Genomic DNA, 24,423 nt, shown 5'->3' on the forward strand with positions numbered 1-24,423 from the left:
AGAACGAACATGAGACTTGTGTGTTGCTCTTTTAAATAATCCTTATAAGTTCACATTTTTCAAGACAAGAATGTCATTAAATCATTGACAATTATAACTTTGACCACCCCATCTGGTATTATTACCGTGAATAGTACATACAATCTACCACTACCAATCTCTACAAATTTAACACCCATTAAAGCGTTAGGAATATTAAATGGCCCTCAATATCTTCCCGTCCACGAAGGGATACCTTGATTAAAAGTACAGGAGGCGGGAGCGCCGATCGCCCTTAAGTTAGAGTTGCCAACTGTCCTGTTTTGCCAGGACATCTAGTTTTTGTAAAGTCCTGGGACGTCCTGAGTAGTTTTGTATTAGCTTCCTGGAATTTTAAATTTTTAACTCTGGTTTTATAGTTTAAAAAAAAATAAAATAATAATATGATTATTATAATTACTTGAATTGCATTTCACCTGCTTTCTATACATATTATTTTAGCTATTGCAACTCTATTTACTTACTGTTTTTAAACTGAATTGTCCTGGCATTTCCAACTTCAAATACTGTTTGTTTAAATTTGGGGTTGGCAACCCTACCTTAAGTGCTACCCTAAATATACTATAATCAAACAGGGTAATGAAATCTCGAACTGCGCATCCTAATGGGTCATTACCGGGCGCAACTTGGCTCCCTTATTTTTAACGTAAATAACTCCCATTTATAAGAGAACACGAATATTTATTTATTGGAAAAACAGCCCCTAGTAATAAGTTGATACATGTAGATAAGAAACAGTTAGGCAATAATAGGTTTCCACGCATAGATATTGTAGATAAAAAAGATACTAGAGAACTGGCAACCGTAATAATAAAAATAAGGAAGCAAAATAAATATTTTCTGCGATATTAAGGTGGTATGTAATTACGAAGTACGGCCTTGGTGGTCTAGCGGATTAGCACACCGCTTTACTTCTGATGGTCGTCTGGTTCGATTCCTCGCACGGTGCAAACGGTTTATAGTCATAAGTATGAATGTTTGTATCGGTCTGAGTGTATTCTATGTATATTATGTATTTACAAAAAAATCTAAGTATTTATGTCAGTTGTCTAGTAACCATAACACAAGCTCTGCTTATCGTGGAACTAGATGACGCTGTGTTAATATTTCAAGGTTAATTATTATTATTATTGTTAAATTAACTGTATAAAAAGTTTTACAATATATTCAGAATAGAATACTTACGCAAAAAATGAAAATAAAATTGCTTATAAAAAAAATCTCGGCTAAAAGTCCATCTGTGTATTGTCACGTTATCATTAAATGGATCTATTACATGTGATGGGACAGATTATATTTATACACTGATAGGACAGGATCTACCTTCCGGAAGGCATTCAACGTAAAGAACACAAAACATTAGCACAGTATAGCGTCCACATAAACATTTGCCCATTGTCCATATACGTACGTAAACAAATGCATTTATTCCACAAATGAACGGAAATTCAGGCGAACGTTAGGTATAAAGTCTAGGTGAATGTCTCCATGTTATCAAAATATACCGCGCACTACATCCTTGGTATTTCAAGCGTCCATAGGCTACGGGTAACTATTTACCATCAGATAGGACGTATGTCCCCCGGGCGCCCCTCCGATCGATCCTCCATCCAATTCAAACGGGGATCGAAATTTCGACGGCCTGAGCCGAGGTTCGAACCCCTAGTGGTGCCCTCAGCCTAAAGTCGTATCCGTCAGGCAGGAGCTGGCCTTCAGCCGCTCCATAAGTCCTTCCGCGGGTTTACAGTGCCATCTGCACTCGCCCCCTAACGTCTGGTGAAGCAGTAAAGACCAGCTGCGGCCAACAGCATTAGAGTAGTCCGAAAAAAAAGGACGTATGGTAAAATTATACCACCAAGTAGCTGGCTTCCCAAGCTGTGATCCAGTTTACATTGTGTCATGTGAGTATGGCTGTGATATGACTGGATACGAAGGCATAACACACCTTAAGGCTGTTTGTCCCTGACTCTTTTCCATTTTCTCAACAATATCTTTATATTTACTGTAATAATAAAGTAAGCTAAACATAATTTACGGCAAAATTTCCATTGAAAGTATTGCTATCGCGCTTGAGTAAGAAGAAACGGACGGTCACTGAATTGATGTAGAACTAATACTACAGCAGAATGTACGATGTAGATAACCTCTTTTATTGGGGGGAAGGTGATTGGTAGTAATGTGGATTCATGACCTCATTACTAGCAATATACCATGTCAGGATGACCTCCACGCGGTTCCCCCTGGAAACCATCGTGATGAATTCCTGGTGAATTTGTCACGATGGGCTAACTGACCTGACCTCATGTTCATCCTATCATCCTCCACTGGTGCCCCGCCAGCGTAAACCGTTAGCGCAGGCGGGTGCACCTTTCCATAATCACCCATAAAAAAATCCTCTTATTCCTCAGGAGTGATATTTGGTTACGTACGTAGTGCTATTCGACTATATAAGCGACGGTTATCATTCAATTGGGTAGATCATCAGATTGCTATTCCAAATATACAAACAAAACATAGGCGCAATAAAATTTATTCGAACATACAATTTGCTTTGATTAAAACGACAAACATTGTACGAGCGGAATCACTTGAATTGACGAAGTTTTGTTGCAATACTTTCTTGCTTGATTAAAAGAGGGTGCCGGGTCATCAGGTCAGGAAGTTTAATCAAACCTGATTGTGTTACTTCTCTCGAGATATAAACAACAGACTGTTGGTTATTAATTTTCTGACGCTTATTAGCGGTATAGGCTTATTAATGGTTTACTAATCTCACTTGACGCACATAGTGTTCAAAGCCAACATTTGTGTGTCATTCTATACATATAAATAAAATTGGAGTGTCTGTTTGTAGTATTGAAATAACCGTTTTTTACTACATGCATATGAATATAAATAAGGAATATACTCCAAAAACCACTTTTAAAAATTTTGTCTGTCTGTCTGTCTGTCGTTCTGTTTGTTCGGTTAATCTCTGAAAGGGCTGAACCGATTTTAAACTTTTTTTGGCAGGTAGCTGATGTAATGTGTGTACTTTTATTTTAGAAAAATCAAAGTTATTAATAAACTCTTCAATTATAAAATAATAGAATGCAAACTAAAACGAATCCAAGAGACATCTGTAAGCTTTGTGTATCCAAATATGTCGAAGAGGACATATCGTGAGTCGCATTCACTACGGTATAAGAAACATCATAAATAACTCCGTGGAATGCTTGTATAATACCTCAAATTGTAGCCAAAGAGTTACTCTATCATTATAAATATGATTCAAATCTCTGAAATCATACTTCATAGAATAAAGCCTCTAAAGTCAAGGAATGAAAAAAATGCAAAAATAATTTTGTAACTTAAATTTGTTTGGTATAAGTTTATAGTATCAAAATAATATCAAGTCATATAGTGTGATACCATTTTAGAATGCTTAGAATGTGTACTTTACTATAAAATAAAAATATATTTAGTTTAGTCGAATATTATTTAACTAAAAATCCATATATCGTTATATGTACTATTTTCTTTTCTCAGACTTTCACTTGGAGATTTGACAGTTGCCGAAGCTTGCCGAAGTTCTAAATTTGGTTTTATTTATTAGGAAATATAATGTAATTTGATGGCATAACATTTTTTTTTGCAGTTTCTGCGTAAAATATTTAAATCGAGTATAATATCACGTATATTAAGATTTTTTTCTTTATTTGAGAATCTCTGTCTGAATATTCAAAAAAATACTTTTTGCTAAATTATTACTATATATTTTATCTTTTGCCTTACTTTTATCAATTATTTCACACAGTATATAGTTCCCATTCCCATACAAACCTATTCTATAGCGCATAATGATAAATATTTTTTATCAAGTAATTTTGCACACGTATATGACCATTATTAAGTATAAAATAGTGTATGTATTTGCATATGAAATATTACAGTTCTTCATAAGCATTTGTTATTACTAAATAATTGTTAATTACTTCTCACCCCAATGAGTGAATTCTCGTGTACCAGACGCGACTTAAGTGTCTTATTGATTTAAAGTGATACAAATTATGTTGATTCTATCTCAAACTACGAAATAATTTTACCGAATCTTCAGATGCGAATATTAAAAATTATCGCAAGTATTCAGAAGTCCTTCATAACTCATTTTCGTCACCGCTATACGAAATATGGTCGAAAGAAAGAACAGTTTTTAAATAAAATAGCAATTGATAGGATGGTATTTTCACTGTAAATCTAGAAAACTACATGCGAACCTGAACCTCCTACTTCGATAGAGAAAAGAGGAAGACATTCTAAAACGTACGAAGACAGTTCGGACAAAGAAACGGACAAACAAGGCTTGCTTGATACCTGTGGACTTCATACTGAACTCATATGTACAGGGTTTAAGGGTTTCGTCATTGATATTTTACGAGCATTGCCGGCAGAAAACTAGAATGAATTGAGCAATCTTAATGAACCGGCACATATAACAGCATATTCAAAACATTAAGCTCTTAGCATTTTCATAAAATTGGATCTGAACAAGGCACAGTACGAAAATATGAGGAGTTGTTTGATAGCAAAGAATTACTTATTGTTTCCATCATACAGGTTGATTTGTGAAGCTAAAGAATCGTACTATCCGCCAAAATTGTATTTTATTTTATTTTTATTGTAATGTATAGAAATTACTAACGTTAAAGCAGAAATCAAATGTATGTACCATTTGCAGTGCAAAACCCACAGAGATGAACAATTTAGAAAAACTACAAAATAAACCTGTCGATGAAACTTCCTATCAATACGAGTATGGCCTTTCAACTTTGCATTCGTGGAACTTATTTTACATTTATCTTACAATCAATATACAAATCAATAAAAATGGTCTGCCACAACAACAGAAAATAAAGATTTAAAAAAGCAAAAGAAGGCTTATGTACAAAGAAGGTTCAGAGAAGAACTTGGATTAAATATAGATAAACCGAAGCAAGTTAGTGGCAACACTAATGACGGCAATAAAGCCACAAGATTTTTCCAAAATTATCATTGTACATCAGAAATTACTAGTATATATGAGGAATTAATAAAACTGTTTTATGTTATGAAATGAAATGTGAACGTGTGATACGTTACTTTTCTGTCTTGCCTTTTGGGCAACTTTCAGAAGATGCTCAAGAGTCACGGAACAAAGACTATAAACAGTTCAGGCTTCATCATGCAAGACAATGTTCGAGGGTAGCCTCTAACAAAGATGTTCTACACGCATTTTTATACACCTCTGACCCATACATAACAAGTTTAAGAAAACCTTCCAATTAAAAATATTTAGTACTTTTTGATGAAGAAAAGGAGCTCTTGAGTGACTTGTAAGCTATCTTTATAAGAATTTTGGTTTTTTACGCTGATACTTTTACTTATTTCTGTATAAACTTCTAAGGACATAAATGTAAGTCTACAAATTCTATATTTTTTGTATTCCTAAATTATTTATAACTATTAAAAATATTTTTTTACTCACAAAGCATACATTATTTAAAAGTATATATATTTAAGATTATCAGAAAAAAAAATCATGTACATATCTTTATTAATACAGAAGTTATAGATTTATGAGATGAAAATGAGTCAAAGTTCCCACTGTGCGGTGTTCAAAGTAACCAATGCCTCTAACGATACTAGTAAAAGTGATCTAATAAATTGGATAATTGGATCGCAAACAACGATATTTATATGTCTACAAAACTAGTATGTGCGGGATAACAAATATTCTGTGCGGAAATCGGACCCCAGTACTGAAAGCGTTATGACCTACCCTATTAGTGTTCAAATTCCGACCGTTATTGGATATACCCATATTACGAGACGTGTTTCGAAGAGGTATCATCAGGCAATTAATAAAGTTTGGAAGCCTAATGTTGGGATGGATACATTTTATTATTACGAATGACTCACCAAACTACAGAGCAGTTTGTTGGCAAGACATATCTTATATGTTTTATTGCTTTATACCTTAGTTATACACACATTACATGTAGAAATACTTAACATAATTACTATTGGGGGAAAGGGATTGTTAATGATGTGGATTAATCACCCCATTGCTAGCAATTTACTGTCAGATTGACCTCCACGCGGTTCCTTCTGGAAACCATCGTGGTAGGTTCCTATTGAATTTGTAACGATAGGTGCTAACTTACCTGACTCATGCTTGCATCTTATCATCCTCCACTAGTGCCCCGCCACCGTATACCGTTAGCGCAGGCGGGTGAACCATTCCATAATCATCCAATAAAAAAAATATATAATTACTACTTAGTATTTTTTATTGCCTAAAGGAAACGCCACTACACATCCTTTGTGGCTGTAGCGCCACTCATGAATAATTGAAATATCTCCTTTTGAAAGTACACACTCTATCCTGAGGGGATAAAAATCATCGCTATGCTTCAATTCTTGTCCCTTACGGGCCTAAGTAGGGAACTCTGATAAAAAAGGCGAGCACAATAGATCGCTGTAGGTCGCAGTGCTATAGGTAAAATAGCTAGTAATAGCCCAAAACCCTAAATAAATTAGTATTTTTTAACAAATCAACTGAATAGTGCTCCATTTACTGATCTATACATATAAATAAAATTGGAGTGTCTGTTTGTAATATTGAAATAACCGTTTTTTACTACATGCATATGAATATAAATATGGTACATACATCAAAAACTTTGGTTTCTTTTTTTATCTGTCTGTCTGTCTGTCTGTTTGGTCCGGCTAATCTCTGAAATGGCTGGACCGATTTTGACGGGGTTTTTATTAGCAGGTAGCTGATGTAATAAGGAGTAACTTAAGCTACTTTTATTTTAGAAAAATTAAGTTAAATTCCACGCGGACGAGGTCGCGGGTACAGATAGTATCTTAATATAATTTTGTCGTGTAACATTTAAATAATTGACGTGTTTACCGCTACAGTGCAGATGAGTAACCACTCGCGAAAACTTTCGGCTAGGCCAATCGATCATTCTAATTGCACATTTAACTGGCTATTCATGCGGCGTTGTATGTAATCATAATAACTGAGCCTGTCCTCCTACACGGCTTTCTATGGGTTCGCATTTCGCGATTCACTACCGGGTCGTAGCTGCAATGAAAGCGTGTACCACTGTCCGTCCAGAAAAGGTAATGGGCCGTGGGCGAGTTGGTTTGCGCCCACATGGAGCGAGTCTTGTGCTTTTTGGAATTACAGGCAAGTTGAATTCACACAGTTGCACTGACCCTGCCGAAGTTCGATCGATGCTTGAAATCACAGATCTGAATTGTATACCATTACTAGTAGTGCGCTCGGTTTCACCCGCGTTAAATTTCAATATAAAATATAGCTTATGTGTTATTCTGATGCATAAGCTAAGTTGCCACAAAATTTCATCAAAATCCGTTCAGTAGTTTTTGTGTGAAAGAGTAACAAACATCCATACTTACAAACTTTCGCGTTTAATATTATTAAGATTATGTAGCTAGCGATTTAGCACACTGCCTTACCTCCGATGATCGCGAGTTCGATTTCTCGCACAGTACAAACATTTGTATAATTGTTTGTATCTGTCTGGTGTTTGTTATGTATATTCTGTATGTATTTACAAAAAAAACGGATATTTATTTATATCAGTTGTCTAGTGCCCATAACATAAGCTCAGCTTAGCTTGGGATTAGATGCCGTTATGGAATTGTCGTATCATCATATGACATTTCCATAGCGTCATCTAGTTCCAATATTGTATGAAACTGACATATTATTATTAGAATAGGGGTACGGAGATTGCTAATAATGAGGACTAGTAGTCATTGCTAGCAATATGCCCTGGCGATCTCCACGTGGTATGCTCTGGAAAACATTGTGGTTAATTTCTCCGTCCGTAGTGCTGTATATAGGTGACGGGTACAATTCACAATCAGATGAGCGGGGCCTTATTTGCCATTTAATTTATTCGAATTGAAATGTTTATATCGTGCTAAAATCAAACTTGTGACCATAGGAATATGGCTGCGTCGATACAGCCTTATTCCTGTTATTATTATATATTCGATCACACATAATCACGATGAAGGATTGTACTCACATACTGACGTGTAATAATAGAAAGCACTTTGGAAATGTTGACTATTATTGCCAGCGTGCAGTGCCTCATTACTGAGCAAGGCATCCTAACTGCTTCCTATTGCCCATCATTAATTGCTACCACGAACCAATCTTTGTGAAAGGCTACCAGATGAGTAAACGGGGTTTTCTCGTCGGCTTTTTAGCATGTAGTTGTAGACAACTACACGACGAGAAAACCTTTACACTAATAGCTTAGGACTATTATAATTATAGTGACCATTACCTACGATTTGGACTGCTTGTTTTTTTCTATAAAGAAGATAGCCTACGTCCGTTCAGTTAATTTAATCACTAGTTCATGAAAACAAACAGATAGTTTTGTAAATATGATATTAGATCGCACAAACCACAGGAAAACAAGTTATCGTTTTTGGTTCTATTACATCGATAAAGCATTAGTAGTTTATTTTTTCATAATTATTCTAGAATGTTCCATGTACATCAGAGATCAGTTAAATTTGTAATGTATGAGAAAGATTTATAAATTATTAACCCTTTTTTTCTTGACTATAAAACAGACTTTGCTCTTTATTTTCAGTATTTCTTTAAAATTCAGAGATACTGAAAAAATAGTGCTTAATCAAACTACTCAAAGATACATATATTCGAAGTTCAGTGAATTCCGTATAGCGTGGAGGGAGGGAGGTACATCATTAATTTGTACTTTATTGCCGACATAAATCCGCAATGGTAGCTTTTAGTAGGTTTTATTGTCTACATAAGGGACTCGCAGTCTGATCACCAACAGGAACATTAAGTTCAAGACATTTGGATACCTTGAACCTTGAAGTCTGCTCAATTTGTTTACTTAAAATATTCGTAGTAAGATATTGAGTAGCAGTTAAAGATGTTCCTAAGAAGTAATTTGTTATGGCAAACAGCAATCTAAACGTCGAATTCTAGTACACGTAATTTATTTTGTACTTTGATGAAACACCGATTTCAATTGTTGATAAATACACGTCCATAAACAACGACTATTACGAATAAAGCCGAAAAGTAAAGTACTGAACTAAGTTTGTTAAAGGTTATCCATTTCATGTTATGTATATCCTTTTAAATAAAAGTTTTGGTATTTATAAAGTTTTAAGAACTTTTCTTATAAATTGGCTAATAACAAAGGCTAAGTGGCTTGAATAATTTCATTATCATCCGTAGAATCCTTTTCCGGTATATCGAGACTCGGATTTTAAATCGTCTACAAAAGGTTTTTGTCATATACCAATTTATGGACTTCCTAAAGACGCCATCTCCAGCAATGCATACTTTCTGCTCTAATACTATAAGTATTAAAAATAAGTACGCATTTCACTTATTACACCGAACACAATGTTGTTCTGTTCTTGGATAATGCCCAAAATCCTTGGTTCATCGCGCATGACCTGAGCGCCATTTGTGCCGGGGTGAATAATCTATAGTTTGCACGAAGCCTACGCGCCTAGGGTTGCCAACTCGCAGCTGATTCAGTGCACGTTTAGCAATATTCTAATTGTATTTGCATAAATTAACATATTGTTTTCTTGTCCTTTCTCTTTCAACCAACTGGCTTTGATTGGCCGAGTTAATTTATTGTATCTCCAACACGAAATATTAATCAATCCCAATCATAATCAGTGTACATTATTATAATTGTGGAATCTTGCTGAAAAATGTATTGCATATTAAAATTATCACATACTTTTGATGATCTAAATTACACTTGTAGTTTATTATTAGCTTTGGTAATATCTTAAATGTTATTCCTTTGTTGTTAGACAATTTTTTGGTATTGAATCTATTAATTGAAGTTACGTTATTTCTGATAATTATATTTATGTAGTTGGAATAATAAATAAACTCACCGTCATTCTTATGGAAAGCAAATCCACTAACATTACACGTTGTTATAAAATACGTTGTCATTTTGAGTACTAAGGTGTTTTGTCTCGATACCCTGTAATCATCCTTGAGACACGACATGCTGCACACGGCAGATACTCACCGTCATTCTTATGGAAAGCAAATCCACTAACATTACACGTTGTTATAAAATACGTTGTCATTTTGAGTACTAAGGTGTTTTGTCTCGATACCCTGTAATCATCCTTAAGACACGAAATGCTGCACACGGCAGATTTAGATGAAACAGGTACAGCACTTTCTACAATCTCCTCTAGTAACGTGATAACCCTAAGAACTTTTCAAACTTGTTCCTCGCTCTCAGGACAACGTGAAATTGCCTTGTATTACTCATATTATAATCTTCAATTATATTTTCTTGCAAAAACACTTGCGTTTCGGGACATTTTAATCTGTTTGTGTTGAATCCAATTTATCGCTAATTCGCGACGCGTCTTTCCACCTCCGACTGTGTCTAGTTTGTGGCTGCTGAATTTTCTTTTATTTGTCCAATGACATTTTTCGATTCCTCTATTTATTTTGTAACACTTTTAGAAGAAATAAGTTCATATTTCTACTTTACTTTTGCTATAGGTACAAATTTCTACATCTTATAAAAGTTGGTAACTCCCATAATCGTTAACAGTACCACAAATACCACCAATTTAGGGAAGTCTAATGCATAGGAAACATCTGAAATCTGCGATCTCCTGCGATTTCGTCTGCGTGAATATGATTGACAGCTATGAAAACGAATTGCTTGTTTGTTAGAATTGTTAAACAATTGTGAGAGCAACACACAAGTTTCTTGCTTATTCTTCTTGTGATGAATCTGTATTCCGAATAAGCGGTAGAATAAAAAAAACTTGACTATTCAAAAGTGCTTATATTAAGTTTATTTGAATAAAGATTATCTCTATTTCTATTTCTGTTGGGATGTTAGGATGAACGTTGACGACCCTGTAACATGCATGATCGCCGTGCGGATTCTCGTGCAACGGTACTTAACTAGACAATACACCATAATAAAGGAACCGTCATGTGCTGTGAATTTGTTGAGTTTTAATGCATGTGTATTTATAGATTCTGAATTAGATTGCTTTTTTTTAATGCTTCAAGATTTCACGTATCGTGTAGTATTAAAGTCAAAGTCATTTATTTATACATCTAAAACTTGTGTCAAAATTCAAATTCAAAATTCAAATTCAAATTCAAAATATCATTATTCATGTAGGTCTATTACAGACTCTTATGATATGTCAAATCTACCGTCAGTTCGGAATGATTTCGAGACGAGAAGAACTGACAAGAAACTCAGCTCGTATTTTTTTTTTAATGTTGTACATATTTACAATAATACTATTTCATTTAAATTCAAATTTGGGAGAATAGAGTGACCACCAGCATATGCTATATAAAAAAAATCAAAGAAAATAAAAAAAATCTAATGAGTGTTCGCAACCTGAACTCGTTTTATAAATGTTACTTAATGACAATTGTGCACTGATTATTATATTTGTTTTTGTGGCAGATTAATTTCTGTTAGTTTCGTATGTTATTAAAAAAATATACATTATTGCTAGCTGACCACCGCACTTTCGTCTGCAACACACTTTATATAATATCTTTTCAAATTATGACCTATGTGTTATTCTGATAAGCTATATTACTGTAAAGTTTCATCGAAATCCGTTTAGTAGTTTTTGCGTGAAAGAGTAACAAACATCCATCCATACTCACAATTATATTAGTACAAGATGTTAACACAATTGACAGACTGACATTCAGTTGTACAGTTTCTTATATTGTTTTAACTATCATATGTTAGGAATCAATCAGTTCAATAATTTATTCGAAAAAGATCTTTGTGCTATCTATACATATAAATAAAATTGGAGTGTCTGTTTGTAATATTGAAATGACCGTTTACGGTACATACACTAAAATAACATTTATTACATTTTTTGTCTGTCTGTCTGTCTGTTTGTTCCGGCTAATCTCTGAAATGGCTGGACCAATTTTGACGGAACTTTTTTAGCAGGTAGATGATATAATAAGGAGTATAATAGCAATAGAAAAATAAAGTTAAATTCCACGTGGACGAAGTCGCGGGTAAAGCTAGTAGCAAATAAAAAGTATAATAGTATTTTTTTATTTATTTTGTACATTAGTGCACCCGTGCGAAGTCGGGGCGGGCAAATAGTTATTTATAGAAAAGAAACTGAACCGCTATTTGCATGCAACGAGAACAGCGGCATGATTAGTCATGTACCCATTTGGGAGTTGGAGAGTGTTTGAGCAAACTTGCACTTATTGTTTGCAGACGGGTAGTCTACATACAGTATGTGGAATTGTAGAGCGAATCGACTATGCGATTAGTTATTTGCTAAAATGACTAACTAGCTGTTTTTCTTTGTCATGAAGTTTATATGGGTACTGGTACAACGATAGACATACTAAGAGCTGGTTTTACGAGTCTACATACAATATGTGGAATTGTAGAGCGAATCGACTATGCGATTAGTTATTTGCTAAAATGACTAACAAGTTGTTTTTTTTTTCATGAAGTTTATATGGGTACTGGGACAACGATAGACATCCTAAGACCATAAAACCTTATGACCAGTAAAGGTGCATATAGATTTTTTTAATATATTCTAAATTCAAAATATACATCATAATGATCTTAATAAGTTTGTAATGAATGTCTGTTTATCCTTTCACGCAAAAACTGGTGAACAGATTTTGATGAAACTTTACAGTAATATAGCTTATGCATCAGAATAACACATCGCCTATATTTTTTATTGAAATTAAACACGGGTGAAACCGCAGGCACAGTTAGTCTTGTATAATTTAGAGAATGAAAATGTGTAGCTATATTATAAATAGTTTACACTTTTGACGCTAGATGGCGTTACTAAAAACTTAAAAAGGCGCTATTAAGATGTTTTGTAGTTTAACATAGTTAAACGGAATGTTTATATCGTTCTATTCTGAAAAGAATATATCAACCACTGTTATCAATATTGTGTTTAATTTATTGAACTAGTCTTTAGTCTAGCCTTGATGTAGTGTTGTGAACACGTAGCCGTTCACACATAGGTAGTAAGAAAGAAACATGTCAAGTGCTACGTTTACCACGACGGTCACAGTTCAATCAGTGTTGCCAACCCTTAAAAAACAACTTGCCAATAAACGGGTAAAATAATAACGGGTGAAACTATGGGTAAAGTGAAGAATGACAGATATAATTAAAACTATAATATTTTTTAGGTACCAGGAGGTTATATTAATAATCACATTATAATAAAAAAAATCAAAGTAAAATTATTTTCCACATCAATGGTCATTTTCGGTATTTTCACTCATTTTCCTTTTTAAAATCATACATTTTTTTTCCTTTGTCTTTCTGTGGCTTCAACTGATATAGTGTCATTGTGTTTTATTACATTGTGGCTATCAAAAAACATTTGCATAATGTGATGTAAATGTTGAACACTAATAAAAGCAGTAAATTAGGAATGTTATAGAAAATAGGGACAGGGCTGTGAAAACAGCAAATCTACCGTTAAAACAGTAGGTTTTTTTTAATTGATGATAATGGAATGGTGCACCCGCCTGTGCTAACGGTTTACTGTGGCGGGGCACTCAACGTGACAAGTTCACCAGGAATTTATCACGATGGTTTCCAGGGCACTCATCGTGAGAAATTCACCAGGAATTTATAACGATGGTTTCCAGGGGGAACCGCGTTGGGAACACCGAGTTAAAAGATGAATTCTATTGATCTATAAGGAATGTGAACTTATAGATCAATAGAATTAAATCTAAAATGCAGTGTTCTCCATAGATATCACAAATAACGCATTTGTACATCCGTTGCAAGAATTACCAACATCTGGGTTGTTTCATTCCGTTTGCTTACTGCGCTCGCGGCCTGCGCTCTCTTTTATTGCTTTTATTTTCAAGTTTACTTGATAAGTTTATTCATTCTAGACTTACGCTTTACATTTATTTGGTTGACGGCCTCGGTGGTACAGCGATTTAGCACACTGCTTTAATTCCGATGGTCGCAGTTTCGATTCCCCGCACGGTACAAATATGTATTCATGAGTATGCAGTTTGTATTGGTCGGAGTGTTTTCTATATATAGGTGTATACAAAAAAATATGTAAGTATTTCTGTCAGATTTTCAGTGATCATAAAATAAGCTGTGTTAATTTTGGGACTGGATGGTGCAGTGTGAATTGTCCATTGATATTTCTATTATTATCTATACATATAAATAAAATTGGAGTGTCTGTTTGTAATATTGATTATTAAAACAAACAAACAAACACTCCAATTTTATTTATATGTATAGATGATATGATAACCGTTTTTTACTACTTGCGTATGAATGTAAATACGGTACATACATCAAATTAACATTTTTTACAATTTTTGTCTGTCTATCTGTTTGTTCCGGCTAATCTCTGAAATGGCTGGACCGATTTTGATGGGACTTTTATTGGCAGGTAGCTGGTGTAATAAGGAGTAACTTGGGCTTTTATTTTAGAAAAATAAAGTTAAATTTCACGCGGACGAAGTCGCGGTGTACTCGCGACTTCGTCCGCGTGAAGCTAGTTTATAATAAAGTTCGAATACGGTCAAAGAGTATTTTATTTAAATACAAGATAGTAGTACCTCTTTTTTAGTTGGAGGTTAAAAAGGCTGGACCTTTTAACCTCCAACTAAAAAAAGGGGCGTGTTCAAAGTGTTTATCAACTCTCATCGTTCCTAACATATAAATTTTATGCGGTTTTTTTAGTTTATTTAAAAGCTAGTTTATTTGAAAGCGGGCGTGATCTTCCCGGCTGTGTAAGTTTACTGGCTATAACGTTCGTTCGCAACTACTATGAGAACAGTATTTTTTATTGAATGAATAGGGAATGGTGTCTTTCCATATTTTGTTCATACTATTATTGCTTGCAATAAAGTAAGTTCAAGGTACTCTAGATATAGTCTTGGTATAGTTCGTTTAAATTTCCGGCTTCGGTTATCTTCAAGGTGAGTGTGTAAGATGAGACGAGATGTATGAATGCATCCAGCATCTTATTTGCATAAAAAAATTAAATGATTGCAATTGTTACTGCAAACAAACTTGAATGCACAGACAACTTTGTAAGTATTGGAAATTTGAATTATTATTAATTTAGTTTCTTATTATTATTATTTAATATAATTAAATAACATAATAATAAGAAACCAATAAGTATTTTTAAAACTAATAATAATGACAGACTAAAAATATTAGATTAGATATTACTAAAAGTATTTTATGTATAGAATCTTTACATTGTAAGTATAAAACAACGTCACCGTCGCTGTCTGTTCGCTATATCTTTTAAATTACGTAACAGATTTTAATGCAATTTTCAGCAATAGATAGAGTGATTCAAGAGGAAGGTTTATATGTATAATATATGCGTGTTAAAGTGTACAACAACATTTTTGTTTTAGGAAAACAATTCCAACTTTTAAAGGAGAATAATTACGTAATATGTTTTTTGTGTAACTTTAACCATATACGCAGCGAAGCATTCAAAATCAGTATTTTCTGTCTCGTCGTCGTTTCTGCTCCGCTCCTATTGGTCATAGCGTGATGTTGCGCGTGCCTACAGCATTTGGAGACCTTTCTAACAATGAAATAATTTAAAAAATCCAAGTAGCATAAGCCGTGATTACCCCGAACAAACAAAACATAGAAACTTTACCTCTTTATAATATTAGTATAGACTAGCTGTACTCACGACTTCGTTCGCGAGGAATTTAACAAAAAAGTTAATTAGAGAAATTTTCTAAAATAAAAGTAGCCTAAGTTACTCCTTATTAAAAAACCTGCCTAAAAAAGTCCCGTCAAAATCGGTCCAGCCATTTCGGAGATTAGCCGGAACAAATAGACAGACAAAAATTGTAAATGTTTTTTTTGTGTATGTACCATATTTATATTCATATGCATGTAGTAAAAAACGGTTATTTCAATATTACAAACAGACACTGAAATTTTATTTATATGTATAGATGTGTCAACCAGACAATAGCGCCAACGTAGGCGTCTGGCCTTGATCGATCCGTGTGTCATTCCCTTTACATTCGTAGACGATGGGCAGAGCACTGCGTAGACCTTTATACGTGCCACAGATATCGTAATTCCTTGCTAATATATATATATATATATATACATGGTTTGAAGTTGGCGAATATGATACCGTATATTCTATAATGTATACTTCTATACATATAAATAAATTTGGAGTGACTGTTTGTAATATTTAAATAATCGTTTTTTACTACATGCATATGAATATAAATACGATACATACACCAAAATAACATTTTTTACAATATTGTCTGTCTATTTGTTCCGGCTAATCTCTGAAATGGCTGGACCGATTTTGACGGGACTTTTTTGGCAGGTAGCTGATGTAATAAGGAGTAACTTAGGCTACTTTTATTTTAGAAAAATAAAGTTAAATTCCACCCGGACGAAGTTACAGGTACAGCTAGACACTAATATTACTGCCTCTTGCACAGGTCTGACTGACCTGACTTCATGCCCATCTTGGCAAATGGCAATTTACCACGATGGTGTCCAGGGGAACTGCGTGGAGGTACCTGACATGGTATATTGCTAGCTATGGGGTTATTAGTTCACATTATATACAAAGCCCCCTACTCCTAGACTCTGGATATATTATAATATAATATAATATAATAATATGTATATCACGTCATATTATGACGTGTGGTGTAACGTGTATACCCTCAATTGAGTCACTTTTATTTACAGGAATACTTTAAACAAAGTCTCCCCGTGAATAAAGGTTTATGTCTGTACAAATAAATAAAATTGATACATCTGTTTGTAATTTCAAATTATCACCTTTTTACTCAATGCATACGTATGTTATGTGTGGTACTTACATCAAATTATAATAAAAAAAAAAGTCTGTCTGTTTGTTAATGGTAATCTCTGAAACTGCAGGTTCGACGGGACTTGTAATAATAAAATACATAGATAATTTTTTTTTTTAGAATACATATGTAATAAACTATCATACTTATGAATACAAATGTTTGTACCGTATGAGGGATCGAACCCGTGAGCGTCGGAAGTAAAGCGGTGTACGGTCGCTGGACCACCGATGCCGTCTAACTCAGTTACTACTTGTTTCCTTCATGTTCTCCTTTGTTTTTAGTAACCTATTAATGACTAAATAAATAAGTCTTCTTAGAATCTTCAAAAGTAATTTGTACCTAAGATCGGCAACCAAAAAAATATAAAAATATATACGTATTCTGCGAACTGTTTGTTAATACGTCTGCCACAAATAGGAATATTCTCCTTATGAATAATTTATCTGCCTAGTCAATATTAATGACTCAACTTTTGAACCCGCCTTACTTATCTGCGGACGTGTTTTTCATAATTAACAATTTGATTTATTTTTTCTGTACCTACTACACTCAGGGTGGAGTAATACGCAATCGAAGTACAGTCGGCTTTATATGAATTAAAACGTTTAAGACTTCTGTAACTCTTTGTAACATGTATAAGAAGTAATAGACGTCTAAAAATGGAAATATATAAATATGTACAGTCGGCTTCATATAAATTAAACCGTTTAGACTTGTGCAAGTTTGTAACATGTATAAGAACTAATAGACATATTAAAAAATAGAAATATATAAATATCTACAGTCGGCTTCATATAAATTAAGATATTTAGACTTGTGCAATCCTTTGTAACATGTATGGAAGTAATAGACATCTAAAAAATACAAATACATAAATATCTATAGATATTTGTTACTTTTTCAGACAAAAACTACTGAACGCATTTTGAAGGAACTTTACAGGAATATAGCTTAAACATCAGAACAACATATAGGCTATAATTTAAAAAGATATGATATATTATAATTTGGCGAAATATAATGTCAAGTAAGTGTGATGCAGAAGCTATAAATTTTACGCGCGTGCAACCGCAGGCATTGCTAGTATCACGCGCGTGCAACCTCAGGCATTGCTAGTGTTATATAAAAACACAAGACGGCTATCGCTAGAAAGATTTATACTACCCGTCTTCAATGGATGTATGCTACGTATTTCTTTCTATCGTGTATTAATATATCTGCAGCGCACTTGTGTGAGGATCAGGCAATGTCCTCGTCACGAACATGGCTTGGCAATGTTTAAACTGAGCCAGAAACAAGCAAAATCGATATGGCTGCCGGCGCGGGCGGACGCACGCCGCCGCCACCAAATTATATTCTCAGCCAAATCCCACCGGCACGTGACTCAACTTGTTGCCTCTTGCGGAAAGACAATGTTATACTTGTATGATCACTTTACTTATGCCTGATTTAACTTTAAGCAACGACTTAAAAAGTAGGACTCGTTATTTCTATGACTCTTTGTACTGACTTAGCCGTGAATGAATGGAATTAATGCTGTAGTTTTTTATTTAAAGGTTGTTTTAGTAATTTTATAGATTACTAGCTGTCCCGGCATACGTAGTTTTGCCTTAGAATAAAAAAAAAATTAGGGGTGGACTACCCCTAACATTTAGGGGGATGAAAAATAGATGTTGGCCGATTCTCAGACCTACTCAATACACTCACAAAATTTCATGAGAATCGGTCAAGCCGTTTCGGAGGAGTATGGGAACGAAAACTGTACACGAGAATTTTATATATAAGATTTAGTAATTTTTTTGTTGCCATAGTTTTATATCGCTATTAAAATATAGAGGTTGATTGTGGAAGGGCGAAAATTTGGGGTTGTATGTATTTTTGAATGCCAAAAATAATAATACTTTATGAAAAAATGAAAACATAAATAATAATAATTTATTTATCTGCTTGATACATGTTAATTTTGATCTTACAATATAATATAAGTACACGATATGCAGCACCACGTAGGGGTATGCAAATATTGAAATTGATATCATAATTATTTTAATACAATATGTCATTAAATTTAAAGGAAAGTTAACAATTATGCTCGGAGTTACTCTGCGTGATCGAATCAGAAATAAGGAAATCCAGAGTGACCGACATAGCCCGAAGAATTGCGACTCTGAAGTGGCAATGAGCAGGGCACATAGCTCGTAGGACAGATGGACGTTGGGGCAGTAAAGTCCTCGAGTGGCGACCACGAACCGGAAAACGCAGCATGGGAAGGCCTCCAGCAAGGTGGACCGACGATCTGGTCAAGATCGCTGGAGGCCATTGGATGCGAGCAGGGAGGCCTATGTCCAGCAGTGGACGTCTTCCGGGCTGCAATGATGATGATGATGAACAATTGTCTAAATATAAAGAAATTTTTATTTGGGGTAGTCCAACATTGTCACTTAGGGTGTATAAAATAGATAACAACCTGTTCTTAGACCTTAGAATATACATATAAACTTTCATAAAAATCAGTTTAGGATTCCATCCAGGACAATCAACGTGATACGAAATTTTTATATATACATGTTATAATCAGAATGTGTTGACAATATTCTTAATATTAAAAATACAAAAGGGTCTGTCTATGAGGTAATTGACATACAGTTTGTTACCTTTTCCTAATGATAGATCACAATTTATCGTCCCAGCCGAGACAACATTGTCAGCACATTGTAGTGTAAGCAACACCTTCAAAGCCTATATTTTGCTAAGTATGATTGAAAGGAACGCGGAAGAATCTATCGCTCTCTCTTGAATTTCTTTGTGGACCAGATTCGAAATCTTCGATCTATAGCAGGCTAGAATACCACTAGGAAACAACGCCCTCAAAATTACTTTTATATTAAATCCATATTTCGGGGTCATTGAATTAACAAAATGAAATTGTAATCGTTTTATTTATTTTGTATCGTATTACAAGGTCACGCTAACAAAATTAGATTGATATTAGATTCTACATTAAACCTGCTGTAATATGATCCATCGTTGTCATTATGTAATTATCTACCACCGTCTATCACTAATAGCACCCAAATAAAGCCAATTTCGACTGATACGAATTTGAGCCATAATATTTACTCAACTAGAACTCCAAACTGTTATTATTAATTTAAATGTCCCACGTTGGGCGCCAGTCGCGCCAGTGCTTTGACGATGGAACAACTACAATAATAATAAAAAATATATAAAATCCCTTATATTAATGTATGTTTAATACTATATTAATTACGTTACCTTTTCTTGCTTGCCAATATATAGTAATGTATATAAATTACGTATACTTATTTAGTTTGCGCCACTACATTTTTTTTAACTCTGTATATAAATATTTTCTACCAGATTGTTTGTATAGCGTGTGTTTTGTAATGCATTTTCCAAAATACATAATGTATTGTGTAATTGTTCTCTGTACATAAAAAAATATAATTCTAATAATGCATTTGAATTAGTTACTTTTTAATTTTCTATCTTTCCATTAAAATGTTTTATTGCTGGTATATCTTATCATGACAATAAAGTGCTTGTCTATTTTTTGTTCGTTCGTTGTCATTACACCCATCGATTATATTTATTGTTTCCCAGAAAGCCATTAAATGTTGGCCAAACCCCATAAAGACAACATAAATGTTATCGAATAAATCCATTAAAAGTGAAACTTATAGCAAAGTTTGAGTTGTGAAGTCGATTCGCTAACAAACTTGAGTAGAGGAAACTGATTTCTCAAAGCGCTGTTGATCTATAGCCGTAGACTTCCGACATAGCACCCGGCGCCTCTTTTAAAATGTATCACATAAACGTACATAAAGTTGCCTTCCATTTTCTATTTACCCTTTTACTAGAAACCATTGGCGTACTAGTCAAAAGTCGAAATAGTACCTAGTATTACACACAGGCAGACTGTCGCCATATTCCTGGTATTTCCACGTTCGTTTCGTATACATCAGTTGATGCTTAATACTGGAATTCCCAGTTATTACCGCAGAGGGTCATATTCTCGGGGTTGTTGCCCGGAATCGATCTGCCGCCGCACCACGGTCATGTTATCAGTGCACGGGGTTACCACATCATGGCCATTGCAGTCGTCCCATATATCTTGCTTATGAATAGATAGTTACAAACATTGATTTACATTGGTATAAAAGTTATTCAAAGTCTCCGAAAGTTTACTTAATCTCGCAACTGATGATGAACTTAGTCTATGCTTAAATTTCCTACAGACAATGGTGGTCAGCTTGAAGTGCTTAATAGTGTCGATGGTGTTTTCAAGTTCATTTTCAAAAGATTTTGAAAATAGGAAATCAATCGGAAGCAATTCGAGTGGCGAAACAAATTCAACGTGGCGTTGCCGACTGTTAATTGGCTGCGGGTGGCGGCGCCGAGACGGCGGCGGAACCGCCGCATGGTTCCCCCCACTGCGCCCCCTCCATGTAGCCTCCCGTACACCCTGCGACAGCTCGGCGTTTTTATGAGCGAGAAGCCCGTCGAGACCCGCACGAGTCTGGACGGCTCTTAAATTAGTTTGCCTTTCCAAACCTACAGCCCTTGTAGTTGCTATGTGCGATTACTTAACCCTTTTCCGGTATTCAGACCTGAAAATAACTTTTTCTAGTAGAATCATGTTTCATATTCGATACCAGCATGATTCACTGATATATAATTCAGAAAATCCCACTCATGTTACTCTTTCCTCTCGTAAAAGGTGCAATTTGGTTTAAAGGTAAACACTGTGACGTCATAGGGGAACTCGACATAAAGTAATAGATGCCATGGATAACATTATTTTTCCATTTGGTAGGCTTATTTTCTTGTGCGGGTTATCAAGTTAGGGCCGGTAGCGCGCAAGGGGTGGCAGCGGAGTGGGTCCGCAGGGCGGGGGGTGCGGGGTGCGGCTATCGACCGGCGCCCTCCCCCCGTCGTTGCTCAGTTTCCGGGCGAGAGTCGCGCAGTTCGCCGGCGCCGCGACGCGACTCCGTCACACCATTAGATAGTCAATTTGAATCTGTCATCATGCTGATAGGACTCGTTCGGGATTCGGTGATGCAGTGCTTCTGCCACTCATGCCGTGCACCCGTGCTGCCAGCAGGTTGGAAGAGCCCCGTCACGACACCGAATTCTACGCAGAACCATAAAATCTAACCGGTGACGCCGCTGCCACCCGTTGCGGAGATTATCTCTCACATACGTGTTGCCTGATCAGGACTTTACCGTCATTCCATTGGTTCTTAAAAAAATATTATTTTTCATTGTTACACGATTTTGGTAAGGTAGCAGTAAAAGTTTTGAAATTAAAATGAAATTGTTACCTAACTTTTTTGACCCTATATGAAATTTAAAAAACTTTTTTGTCTACAGTAATGTCAATCCCAAATCCCTATGAATAAGGCATTATATTCGGATTTATTGTCGAAAATTATCATACGATGATGAAATAGATGCATAGCAGAAAGCCGGCGACCGGCCGGCCGGTGTCTCTGTTTTCTGCTAAGGTTTCATCCAGAACACGTGGTCGAAAACTTCACTCAAATATGTAAACGTACCGAATTCTATATTTGGAGAGAATGAAATCATTGGAAAATTTGGAGAATATTCTTAAACACTATACGAGATTATGTAGAGTCATGATAGTTTCATTGAAGTCTGTTTATATATTTGGTTCCAATGAAATTTACATATTTCATATTAGATAAGTAATAATCAGTGAAATATTCATATCAATCCCATATATGTATCTTCATTGTAATATAATAGTCTTTATCTTCAATAGATAACTGTAACGAAAAAAGGTCTTTGTCATCAGTGGCGATTATTTTTATATCTGTACTAAAATTAATAATAACATTTTATGTTCTTCCTCTAATTATGATTATTCTGACTCTGTTTCTTGAGTATGAGAGAATTTTTTAATTTTATATGACTTTCTTTCTTAATCTACCTAAGATATTTTCTTTTAAGTTTCTTTCACGAAATTAGAAAATCAACTTCCATTTTTAATTACTCTAACTCAATTTTTTGAAGTATGAAAGAAATGTCTTAATTTTATATGACTTTCTTTCTTATTCTTTTAATTCCTCCTAAGATATTTTCTTTCAAGAATTTAGAAAATGAATCCAATTTAAATTCAAAATTACTCAGCCTACATGTGCCTTGAAATAAAGGAAGTAATATATATAATGTAGTAGATGTAAAGTCTGAAAAACGGAAACCATGTTTCTTCCTTAGCTCTTTGTTCACTCAAAATCACAATTTGCCAAAATCATCTCTATATCTTCCGTAATATGTTCAGAATGCACGTCGGCGACAGTTTCTATCCATTTTTCGTTACTCGCTGAAATCCTGATATTCATTTCACCTGGCTATTGATTAAACAATATACTGCATTATGTCGACCATTTTGTTTCTCGCGATACCACTACATGCGTCCACCATTTTGCGCACTCCAAACATAAAACATGTCTCTAAAATACCCAATGTACATACATATTACAAACTGTACACACGTGAATATTAATTTATAAATTTTATATTACATTCGTAATGGTTAAAGAAATAGAATCATTTAATATTCAAGTAAACTTAATATAAGCACTTTTGAATAGATATATTTTTTTTATTTGCCAACCGTTCAGATCATACTCGTCACAAGAAGAATGCGTGTTGCGTTCAAGAATTTTATATGAATACAAAATCACATCTTTGTTTTTTCGTATCGATAGCTGTCAACGTTATTACCACCCAATAACATAGGATATATTGTATCTTATACTTAAAAAACTAGATATATACCTATATATTGTTTTCATATGAAAGGTGTGCGGAATATTAGTGTTAAATAATCCTAAATGCCCCATTAACATATATCAAAGTTCCCTTAGGCTACGCCGGTATATCAAAGCATATTCTCACAAAAACAATCATTTTAAAAACTATTTCACATGAATAAAGTCTGATTGAGTTGAAACACGCAAAAGCAACATAATGACTATCTACTTAACATAAAGTATTTCAGTATTTTATGTGGTACTTAACTGACTATCCATTTTCCGTTTGTTCGCTGAAAACATGAAAACTGCTTGTTCTTTGTATTACATACAAATTATATTTTTTTTTTGTATTGTGTACAAAAGAAAATTTCAAGCAGTCGTTTTTATGTAGTATTAAACTATTATAAAGTTGGAAGCTTTTTTAAAGGAAAAACTGAAAAATTCGATTTTTTTTTAAATTCGTTCATCTAATGAGCTTAAGTTAATTACGAACAAGTAACGTGGATTTGAACAGGACAACGCCACAGCTAACAGCTAGTATCTGTATAAAGAAAAAAATTGTGAGGAAATGAACCTGCGACCATTGCAAGTAAAGCGGTGTGCTAAAAC

At 34.5% G+C, this 24,423-nt stretch overlaps 1 protein-coding gene across 3 annotated transcripts in view; it reads left to right on the forward strand.

The window, feature by feature from the left end:
• The window catches only part of LOC131843066 (stathmin-2), a 51,328-nt gene that overhangs the window by 9,261 nt on the left and 17,644 nt on the right, over positions 1-24,423 (forward strand). For 2 of the 3 annotated variants that reach the window (XM_059191660.1, XM_059191662.1), the window contains exon 1: positions 21,992-22,136. The exons of the other annotated variant lie outside the window; for it this stretch is intronic. In XM_059191660.1, coding sequence (XP_059047643.1) covers positions 22,061-22,136 — 76 coding nt within the window. In that variant the 5' untranslated portion in view covers positions 21,992-22,060. Of the gene's footprint in view, positions 1-21,991; positions 22,137-24,423 lie in introns of those variants that run through there. 3 annotated transcript variants of the gene reach the window in all.

This window comes from Achroia grisella, unplaced genomic scaffold (assembly GCF_030625045.1).
Source record: "Achroia grisella isolate CSIRO2021 unplaced genomic scaffold, CSIRO_AGI_Agris_v1 utg2770, whole genome shotgun sequence".
NCBI lineage: Eukaryota > Metazoa > Arthropoda > Insecta > Lepidoptera > Pyralidae > Achroia > Achroia grisella.